The 11828-nt window shown below is 36.2% G+C and overlaps 1 protein-coding gene across 1 annotated transcript; it reads right to left on the bottom strand.

Moving 5' to 3' along the window:
- Positions 1-1324: 1324 nt before the first annotated feature.
- gtf2h1 (general transcription factor IIH, polypeptide 1) lies at positions 1325-11754 on the bottom strand. The gene is made up of 15 exons (XM_055192081.2): positions 11587-11754; positions 10900-11055; positions 10596-10788; positions 10354-10519; positions 10171-10264; positions 8460-8609; positions 8300-8379; positions 8091-8224; positions 7927-8014; positions 6310-6398; positions 6092-6209; positions 4298-4388; positions 4028-4143; positions 3162-3254; positions 1325-2136 (listed from the first exon to the last, which is right to left on the bottom strand). Exons 2-15 carry the CDS (start codon positions 11051-11053, stop codon positions 2050-2052), a joined length of 1653 nt encoding a protein of 550 aa, XP_055048056.2. The 5' UTR covers positions 11054-11055; positions 11587-11754; the 3' UTR covers positions 1325-2049.
- Positions 11755-11828: the final 74 nt, after the last annotated feature.

Below are 11828 nucleotides of genomic sequence, written 5' to 3'. Positions count from 1 at the left end.
TACAACAGTATTTACTGTAGTATTACTACAGTTTTTGCATTTACTATAGCTAAAGCCTGATTTATACTTCTGCATCGGATCTAAGCTGTACGGGGTGCAAAAGTATATATTAGGCTTAATACTGCAGAATACTATGTATACTACAGCAAATAAACTATACCATAATTAATTTTGTATACATATGTAGTATTTTATTATATAAGATACTACAAATGACTAGTTTACTAGAGTAATTTTCTTACACCATTTAAAACCCTATAAACCCATACAACAAAAAAATATATATTTTCAAAAATAATTTTAAATATATTTCAAAATATACAAAAAATATGTGCTAAAATGTTTTCAAAAATTAATTTTTTACCAAAATATTTCTTGGCCATTTTTTGTAATATATTTACAAATAAATTAGGGCTGTCAAAAGATTAATCGCGATTAATCGCATCCAAAATAAAAGTTTGTGTCCACATAACACATGTGTGTGTACTGTGTCTAAATATTATGTATATATAAATACAGACACATTCAGGTATATATTTAAGAAATATTTGCATTTAAATACTGTATATACATTTATATAATTTATATTATATATGAATATACATATTTTATATATAAATATAATAAATTTTTCTTAAATATATACATAATTGGGTGTGTTTTTATATATAAATAATAATTATACGCCGTACACACACATTGGTTGTGTTAACACAGACGTTTGTTTTGGATGCGATAAATCGCGATTAATCTTTTGACAGCCCTAAAATAAATATATTTTAAAGCATTTATATTCGCATTGCATTGGAAGAAAACCTTTGTATGTTACAAACCTGTAAACAACATGTTTCAGGTTCAAATTAAATATATTTCTAAATATATTTGTTGCAAAAATGTACTTATAATTTAATATTTTATACTTCTACTTTATACATTTTATACAAACTTCATATTTCTTGCTGTATGGGTTGTAAAATTAGAAATATATTTGTTGTCCTTGAAATAAATTTTTAAATATATGTTAATATATTAAGGTTAAAACTAAATATATTTTTAAATTCCAAAATATACTTAATTCCTACAAAATGTATTAGCATATATTTAAAGCATATTTTGGTCAAAGAATTTTATTTATTTTTTGCCGCATATGAAGAACAATCAAAAACAGCGTTTCCTCTTCTTGGTTTTTATGATGTACATTAACATCTTATCTGCTGTTAATACGAAAATATTTTCATCCAAGTTCCTCACAGCATGCACAATGAGAATTGGGTAATTCGGCTATTTAAGGAAGTTTTGATGCAACATTGACAACCACACAGTGTAACAGTATGAATCTTGATGCTTTTATTATGAAATAACATCCACGACTCAGTGCAGCTAGAACAGAAGGATTATAAAGCAGTGTGGATGAGTGTGTGTGTGCCACACAGATCAGTTAAAGCACTACAGAGATTTATTTTTTATTTTATTTTACAGTATTGCTATATTCCCTCCCCTTTCCGTGTCTCGAGCAGCCGAGCTCCGACCATCCTCACGTCTCGGGAGAGTTGAACCGCATTGCAATATCCAATCTGTATGAGTCCTCCTTAACATCGACTTAAAAAGCTTTATCCTCAAACAGTCCTTTGCATTAAACGTTATAAGTTCCTGAGAAACCTTCCACCGGTATTATTACGCCCAGTTTGGTCATTGTAGAAATACAACACTGTTAAAAATTTCACATCTTACCAAGGAAAAGAAATTATCCACTGAAATAACGGGAAAGGCAAAACGGAACAAAACTGAAGTGAACAAATGAAATATAAAGAGAAAATACAGTTATTTGTTACTGCCGCTGTCCGTCTCCACATGGACGAATAAGATGACAGCTTTGCCCTCCAAGCCCCTCCCCCAGGCAGACACGCCCACAAGCACCTCCAGCTCTGGTAGTCCGCCTAGATCGAGTCGGCCCAAGATGGGAGAGTGTTTATTTGTTCCTCTCCCTTTTGTTAATTTACCCAGAGTCTTTTCTCTCTTACAAAGCAAATAGTTTTTTTTTCAATCTTCTCAGGTTTTTCTCATCATTCTGCGGGTTTGCCAAGCTTGAAATTTACTGTATGCCGCCTGAAGCATTTCCTCCAGATGACCGGTTAGCTGTCAAATCAATCAGAAAAAAGATAAAAAATAAATTAATTACGTAGGGATCGGGAAATCTTAAAGACTTTTAGAATTGCGTATTTTAGAAAATACGACTACTTTTCTATAAATTGTTTCTATAAAATATGACGTCGACTCATTTTCGAAAAAAACTAAAACTGATAAAGGTATTTGATGAATTATTTTATATTGAATATAAGAATGTTCAAGTTTCAATAAGAGCTAAGATCTATGGGAAAATATTTATGGACATTTCTTGAATACCAAAATAAATTTAGTCAATCGTCAGTTTATAAAAACACCGCTTTTTACAGATGCTCCTGTATAGTTCAGTTAATGGATTTGAACCCAGGCAATACACAATTATTAAAAAAAAGTTACACCTTGTAATACACTGTAAGTCGCTTTGGATAAAAGCAAACGCATAATGGATAAAATGCATAAAAGTAACGCATTACAAGTAACATGCATTACGTAATAATATTACTTTTCTAAAGTAACAAGTAAAGCAACGCATTACTTTATAAATGTACACATTATTATTTGAGTCACTTTTTAGTTTAATTAATTTGTTTAATAAAAATGTTTTACTGAATTAAAGTGAATGTAGTGAGAACAGTTTGAGTCAGAAATGGAGATGGCAGGCTAGAACTTGACATTTTTGCAATAGAAATATGCAAATGAAAGAGATCAAGTCTTAGCCAAGTAAGAAAAAGTAACTTAAAAGTAACGCAAGTATTACTTTCCATGAAAAGTAACTTAGTAAACGCAATTAGTAAACGTAATTACTTTTTTGGGAGTAACTTAAAATTGTAATGCATTACTTTTAAAAGTAACTTTCCCCTACATTGTTGTTGATAGATTTGTGTAAAAGAAACCCAAGATCCATCTAAAAGCCTTTCCTCATGCAACCTTGGAAATGATTGATTCTGGCTAACAGACATAAATTATTGATTAGGTTTACTCTAAGCAGCACTCAGAGGATCTATTACAGTAGGCATGTGACGGGGGCGTGGCCTTACGTTAGTGCTCAAATACTGTCGTTGGATTTTCTCTTGAAATGGGCGGAGCCTAGTCAGCTGAAATCGTTCCAGATTGGATTTCATCTTAATAACCTGCCAACATAAAACAGAAAAAACATTATATCACAACAATGTAGTAAAATGATCTAAAAACCTTAACTACTCCATTAATGGGATAGTTCCCCCAAAAATAAAAATTCTGTCATCATTTACTCACCCTCGACTTGATACAAACCTGTATAAATGTCTTTGTTCTGCTCAACACAAAGGAGAATATTGTGGGTGATGTTTTGTAACCAAAGCGTTTATGAACACCATTGACTTCAACAGTATTTGTTTATCCTACTATGGAAGTAAATGGTGCTCTTGTTTTTTGCTTGCTTACAAATATCTACCTTTGTGTTTAGCAAAACAAAGAAATTCAGATGGGTTTGAAACAACTTGAGGGTGAGTCAGTTATGGCAGAATTTTATTTTTGGGTGAACTATCACTTTAAAGACATACAATGTACTACAGTGGCCACTAGGGGAATACTTTTATTTCAGTGGTTCTCAAACTGGGGTCCGGGGCCCCCAGGGGGGCCGCGAGATGGTGCCAGGGGGGCCCAGTTTTATGACATTTTATAAGATACATTAATTTATCATGAATTCTGTGAAATTAAACCAAAAAAATAATAATAATAATAAGGCACCACAACTTTGTATAATTTAATGTTTTGTTTAATAAAAATGTGAAGTTTTAGAACAGTTTTTTGTCATAAATTTTCTTTGAGGGGGCCACGAAGGAATGCACCGTACACAACGGGGGCCACACGCTGAAAAAGTTTGAGAACCACTGTTTTATTTGATATGTACGCATGTCATCACCTTTTCCTCCAAGAAGGGAGTGTTAACAGGAAAACAAGACCAGAAGTGTCTGAGCAACTCTCCGACTGCTGTATATAAGTGCTTTAGCTCACTTTGAACGTCAGTGGGCACTAACTCTACATAAAGAGAGAAAGAAAAAAGTTAAGTTAATATGCCTGAACTGAGCCGTAATCTATTTGATGCCGACATCCGAGAGATTTATTTGGTTTATACTGCAGTAAATGTGTACGTGATACACTCATACAGACTCATACAGGAGTTTGGACTCACGGTTAACAGTCTGTTGACCTCCACCCTGCATCAGGACCCCTCCAGGAGAGAGAGCTGTGATGGCCGAGCTCGCCGCACTGCTGGACATCACCTGAAACAAACCGCGGCACGGACAAATTAACATCACATCATCTGAACCCATTCAAAAAATAAAATCACACAAGACTGGGGACAAAAACAGCAGGCAGTTAAACACAGAATTTTATACATAGAGGGTAAAAAGCTAAAAAAAAATCTGTATAGGTCTTATGGCGGGCTTCGAACATACCACATTTTGTCTGTAGCATGTGTAACATAATTCACATTGGACTCATTCGTGACCTTTTAGTTCTTATGTTATGTGCACAACCTAGTTCAATCATTTGCAAGAGGTACTCAGGCGCCTTAACTCACGCGCCTTAACTCACGCGCCTTAACTCACGCGCCTTAAAGGAATAGTCTACTCATTTTCAATATTAAAATATGTTATTACCTTAACTAAGAATTGTTGATACATCCCTCTATCCTCTGTGTGCGTGCACATAAGCGCTGGAGCGCGCTGCGACGCTTCGATAGCATTTAGCTTAGCCCCATTCATTCAATGGTACCATTTAGAGATAAAGTTAGAAGTGACCAAACACATCAACGTTTTTCCTATTTAAGACGAGAAGTTATACGAGCAAGTTTGGTGGTACAAAATAAAACGTAGCGCTTTTCTAAGCGGATTTAAAAGAGGAACTATATTTTATGGCGTAATAGCACTTTTGGGAGTACTTCGACTGGGCGCAGTAACACCCTCCCTCTCCCATTATGAGAGTGAGAAGGGGAGCGGACTTTTCAGGCGAGTCCAAGTACTCCCAAAAGTGCTATTACGCCATAAAATATAGTTCCTCTTTTAAATCCGCTTAGAAAAGCGCTACGTTTTACTTTGTACCACAAAACTTGCTCGTATAACTACTCCTCTTAAATAGGAAAAACGTTGATGTGTTTGGTCACTTCTAACTTTATCTCTAAATGGTACCATTGAATGAATGGGGCTAAGCTAAATGCTATCGAAGCGTCGCAGCGCGCTCCAGCGCTTACGTGCACGCACACAGATGATAGAGGTATGTATCAACAATTCTTAGTTAAGGTAATAACATATTTTAATATTGAAAATGAGTAGACTATTCCTTTAACTCACACGAAATGCAGGTAATGACAACCACATTTACATTTAAGCATTTTATGCATTTAGCAGATGCTTTTTTACAGAAACTCTTCTGAAAAAATAAATGCTTACTCTGTGCGTTCACACCAGATGCGGTAGAGGCAGCAAAATCGCACTACTCGTGCGTAGATAGACGCTTGAACATTTCGAGTTTACTCGCTTCATTTGCGCGTGAAATTCTAGTCATTCGAGACATTCACGCAGAAATTCGCGTCATGGGAGGGTCTTCTGCAACTCCGCTCGCTTCCTGTAATCAAGTCACTACTAGAGCAAGCTCCTGATTGGTTATCATGGCGCGAATATCCATCAAAGTTCAGATTTTTCTACTTGCGCAATTCCCGCGGCAACGCTCAATTGTAATTCGAGCTTACCGCGCTGCAGGATGCCTATTCGCTTATTTGCAATGACTTAACATGTTAATCACTCTCACTTGCCACCTCTTCTGTGTCTGGTGTGAATGCACCATTATAAGGGGAAAATGTCTTCTGTATGCGCGCTGCAAAAAATCACAGATGTATGAGCATTTACTTATGTGTGTTGCCAGATCAAAACAGTGAACAAAAAAATGTGGTTATTTCAGGGACATAATGTTCTCAGTGGTGTACCTGAGTCAGGCAGGGTTTATAGCTCTTCATCTCATGTTGGATGATGCTAATAGAGTTCATAATGTCCTGGCTGCTGGTGTAATGTTGAGACTGCAGAGGAACTGGACCGTGTGAGTATCTTACAGGAACAAACAGACAAACAAACAAACAATACTAATAAATAATCAAACATTACACTGTATACAGAATAAATAAGATTTAAGATGCACTGTGTTTACCTGTCTGATTTCTTTAGGTTGAGAGAAATCGGTTTGGGCCTGTAGTCGCTCTGCAGGTCGTCATATTCTATGGCTTCTTGTAGTTTCACCTTAAGACCAACAAAACAACCATCAGAGCGTAAAAGTCACATGATTGTTCTTTAAAGATACAATCGAGTACTATATCTTCCCAGAAACACACGCTATAAGGGGCTTTCTCTTTCCTTAAACTCTCTAAATAAGATCTTGGGTTAACATAAGGCAAAACACACCAGTTATACTCCACTCGTGACTTTTTAAAGCATTAACGTCTTTAAAAGAGCGGTTGCTAACAAGTTGCTAAATGGGACTACAGACTTTCACTGCAAAAATTACTTTCTCATGTAGTATTTTTGTCTTGTTTTTAGAATAAATATTAAAAAATTCTTAAATTAAGATGTTTTTTTCTTGATTAGCAAAATGACCGTAGAAAATATGTCTATTTTTTAGACAAAAACTATTCAATTTAAGTGAATTTGTGTTTAAAACAAGCCAAAATATCTGCCCGTGGGGTGAGAAAATAAAAATCTTGAAATGAGTTAACACTTAATTTAAGCTAAATTTTCTCACCCCATTGGCAGATATTTTTGCTTTTTTCAAGCACAAATTCACTTAAATTGTATATTGTTTGTCTAAAAACTAGACCTTTTAGGTCATTTTACTCATCAAGAAAATACATCTTGATTTAAGAATTTTTTGATATTTCTACTGAAAACAAGACCAAAATACTAAGTAAAAAGGCATTTTTTGCAGTGTTCAATGCAAAAAATTTATGTTTAAAGAAAAACATGTCTTCATATTTTTGTCTTGTTTTCAGTAAAAAATCTAAAAATTCTTAAATGAAGATGCTTTTCTTGTTGAGCAAAACGCGTCTAAATATCAATAGAAAAATATCAAATTTAAGTGATTTTGTGCATAAAACAAGCAAAAAAATCTGCCAATGGGGTATAAAATTTTTCTTAAACACTAAATTCAAGAAAAATGTGCTTACCCCATAGGCAGATTGTTTTGCTTGTTCTATGCACAAAATCTCTTAAATGTGATATTTTTAAGAATTTTTAGATATTTTTACTGAAAACTAAATACTAAGAATGTTTTTATTGAAAATCATTTTTTGCTGTGTTGTCAAAGACATTAAACCCATCACTCATGAAAATCTTAAAAACAATAAAACATGGGCACAATTCCCAACAAAGATTACAAAGAGTATTTCCTTATCAGGATACATGTTTTTAAATGTGTTTAATAAAGTATGAAAGAGCTGTCGGACGCTTGGTGGTGATGACGTTGATATCAAGAGACCGTGGTGTAGTTCGCTTGTATTCTAAGGTTAACTTTTCATTTCTAGTAAACGCATTTACACTTCAAAAATTCATAAAGGTTGCGTTTATCTGTGAAGTTATCAAAATGTGTAAGCGTCCAACTGTTGTTAAACCAGAGCTTATTTTTTGCCATAATCCATGTCTTTGGGAAAAATGAATGTCCCACTAACTTCCGGGTTGGGTTACTAAAACAAGTCATAATTGCGTAACACTATTCACTGTCATTTCACAATTAGTTGGTTTAATCGACATTTCAGGCCTGCTTAAAAAAACCCACCTTTTTGAGCGGCGGCTGGAAGAAATCCGAGTCTCTGGAGTTACCATCTGTGCTGCTGGTTTCACTGGTCTGATCACTGGGGGCTTCCCTGCGCACAAACAAACACCCATAAATCTGTGACTGAACTCAAGCAAACACACACGTTTGTCTGTTGAGGGACTCACGTTTTGCGCAGGCCGGCCGCGAGCACCATGGCACTGTGATGGTTGAAGCGTTTGATGATGGCACAGTTGCTGTTTTCTCTCAGTGTTTTGTTTGTGGCGTTTGAAGTGGAGGGAACTGTAGCCGTGCCATAACCCTTCAGAGACAAAGAGACACGTTACAAATCTTCTCACAGTAATATCAATTAATTCCAGTCTGATGACTCTCTTACATCATCTAACGTTTTATCCTCCAGAGAGAGAAGATCTACCATGGGGTTCTTCACTCCTTGAGTCACCATCGACTTCAGACCTGATCACAAACACGACAGTTTACATCACGTATTACCCATCAGTCATGAGCAATTGAGACTAAATACAAATGTCATGTACCTTTTTCATCCTGTTTGGCACACTCGGAGAAGATGTCCTGCTGGCCCGTGTTGATTCGATCTCTGTGGAAGTAATGAGACTGAAAGAACCTCGTCCAGAATTCCTTCTCAGTCATGGTGTGAGGAACGTTCTCAGCATATTTCTGCTTAACTGTGATTAAGCAAAAAAAGACCATTCTGGCTTAAAGGGAATATTCCACTTTCATAAAAACAATTGTGATAATTTTCTCCCATGTTTGTGTCCTTCTTTGTTTAGTCGATAAAACATTTCAGGATTTTTCTCCATATAGTGGACCTTCACAGTTTACATTTTTAGTGCAGCTTCAAAGGGCTCTAAACAATCCAAACCGAGGCATAAAGGTCTTATCTGGTGAAACGATTGTCATTGTCACAAAAAAAGTACTTTTTAAACAACTTCAACTTGCACTAGCCTTGTGACGTATTACGTAATCACGTTGAAAGGTCACGCATGACGTATGTAAAACTATCACTCCAGTGTTTTCAAAGGGGGAAGAAAGAGGAGCGTTCAGACGCTGTTGTATTGTGGAATTATACTAATTAATGTCTTTGTGTCAGTTTTATTGTTTAAAATGGTCCGCAAGTATGCGTTTCACATACGTCACACGCACTGCAAAAAAATTACTTTTCTCTTAGTATTTTTTGCTTGTTTTCAGTACTAATATCTAAAAATTCTTAAATCAAGATGTATTTTCTTGTTGATCAAAATGACCTAAGAAAATACATCTAGTTTTTAGACAAAAAAGTGTGTTTTGGTACTCAGCCCAACGCCCTTTTCCAAAGAGTTTTTCAAAAATCATGCACCCCGCCTTTAAAGCGTAACTAAACCCCGGGTCAGAGCCTGACTCCACCCACTGGCAATATTTGAAAAAGGCAAGAAAGTGGGCAGATCCCAACGGAGATAGAGGGGACGAACTAAGCTCGCACCAAATGTGTGGTGAGATCGTAACAAGGGCGTGGTGAGCTTGAACCTGCTTACGTCACAAGTTATTTTTTGGACCCAACATCCTATAGGAAAATTCAACTGCAGTAGCCACCGTTCAACCTGAAGAGGGCAGCACTCAGACGTTTTTACACCATATATTGTAGTATTGAAACACTTTATATCCAAATGTAAAAAAAAACTAACTAAAATCAATGAACAGCAATAATAAGGCATCATTCTTACAGATCATTAAACAAAAAAAGTTGGTTTAGGGTTTAGTTACTGTTTAAGCATAAATTCACTTAAATTTTATGGGGTTTTTTTGTCTAGAAACTAGACTTGGGTCATTTTGCTCATCGGGAAAGTGCATCTTGATTTGGGCCTTTTTAGATGTTTGTACTAAAACAAGACAAAATTACTAAGTAAGAAAGTCACTTTTTGCAGTGCGGCTAGTGCAAGACGAGAAGTTGTGGTTAAAAAGTACTTTTTTTGCAAAAATTATGATTGTTTCGCTAGATAAGACTCTTATGTCTCGGTCGTGATTGTTGTGAGCCTTTAAAGCTGCGTTAAAATTGTAAACTGTTGAGGTCCACTATATGGAGAAAATGTTTTCCTCAAAAAACTAAATTTCTTTTCGACTGAACAAAGGAAGACATCAACATCTTGGACGACATGGGGGTGATTAATAATCTGGATTTTTTATGATATTGAAGTAATCCTTTAAGACAAAACTCATTATATACTTAAGTATGTGCCCTACAAGTCTCACCTGTTGGATAGGTTCTGAAGATCGACTCGATGATGTCAGAGGTGAGGTTATACCGCAGACCGTTGCAACCGTCCGTCTGCGGTCTGATGTCGGCCTTTAGTGATACATCATCATGAAGTGAAACACCACGCCTCTTATTTACATTGTAAATGTGAAAAATACTCGTCATGTATTTACACTCACCAGGAAGGCAGCAGAGATGCCCACTTCCTGTTGTTTGTTGTTGGAGAGGGAGTGGTCTACAGAATTCAGGCTCAGCCGATTGGCCCAAAACTCCTCTGCGCTGATCACCTGACTCACCACTAAATCCTTATAAAGCTGGAAGAGAACAGGGTCTTCCTGCAACATCCTAAAAATATTCAAAAATGTAATAAACAAACATGAAAATATAATAAACGTTTAGATTTTAGATCAGATCATGTCACCTGTTCTTCTCCTCCAGCTCTTTGTTTGCTTTCTTCTTGAATTTGGGCAGGAGTTGCTGTAGGAGCTCTTTAGTGGCTTCTCTGTCCTTCAGTGCTGTGCTTTCATTGGCAAAATGAAAGGTGGTGCTTTCACCCGTGTGCAAAACCAACTGCAGCTGGATTTTTGCCTTACCATCAGGACTGATCTTCTGACCTGCACGTAAGAGTTTCATGATGAAATCACATTATAAACACAGATACGGTCATCTCAGACCTTTAAACAACAATCAAACCCATTATACATTAAAGTCAATCTGGAACTCACAGCGGATGTCGGCATACAGATGGCTGACGGTGAAGCGGTCCTTGCCCTCCGGACCCCAGACGATCCGTTCAGCCATCAGATATAGAGTCCCGTCCTGCTTCTTCTGACGGACCCTCTTTACCACCAACAACACCTCTTCTGACAGAGACGCCATGACTGGAGAGAGAGAGAGAGACTGATCAATTATGCAGGAAACACATTATCAAGCTTTATTGTCTAACTATATAAAGTGCATTAAAATATCACATGTCTGAAGGAAGACATAAAGTAGATAATGGATTCATTGAACTTGGGTGTCAGATATTAAATCAAAGTAGAAAATAAAACAAACAGATCAGACATAAGGCCAATTTTAATAACATTGGGATTTAAACTAAATTCAGATAAGAATGAGAAATCAGATTCTGATCCAAATTATAAATCAGACTCATATCAGTGCAATGTCTATAGGAGCTAACAGCACTAGCAAACAACACTTATTCTACTTCAAGTTAAAAAAACAACACTCAGTCCTAATATATGTATAACTATAAACATAAAATGTTGATTGTAAATGATAGGAACATTTTAAACACATCAAGATGTATCTTAGACACACAAAGCTATGTAATGTGAATGTGAGCTGAACTCACGCGTACTGCCGGTCACTTTAATAAACGGCTTTATTTCTACAAAATAAACCCTCACCTGGCGCTCCAAAGCTGCTAAAGCCAAAGCCTCAATATTGATCTTGTGCTAGGCGGAGTAAAGTCTGTGTAAATGACAGTATTTATGCTTTATTTACAGTCGACAGGGACTGCGTGAGTGACAGCAGCTCTTAGATCCGCCATGGAAACAGACAGAGTGAAGCCGGAACCGCTGCCGGGCTCCCTCACAATGGCAGAGAGATTTCAAAATTAAAGTCTTAAAGCTTGTGAAGGTGATCGAGT

The sequence above is a fragment of the Misgurnus anguillicaudatus genome, chromosome 6 (genome assembly GCF_027580225.2).
Source record: "Misgurnus anguillicaudatus chromosome 6, ASM2758022v2, whole genome shotgun sequence".
NCBI classification, from domain to species: Eukaryota; Metazoa; Chordata; class Actinopteri; order Cypriniformes; family Cobitidae; genus Misgurnus; species Misgurnus anguillicaudatus.
This window is presented reverse-complemented; position numbering and strand designations above follow the sequence as displayed.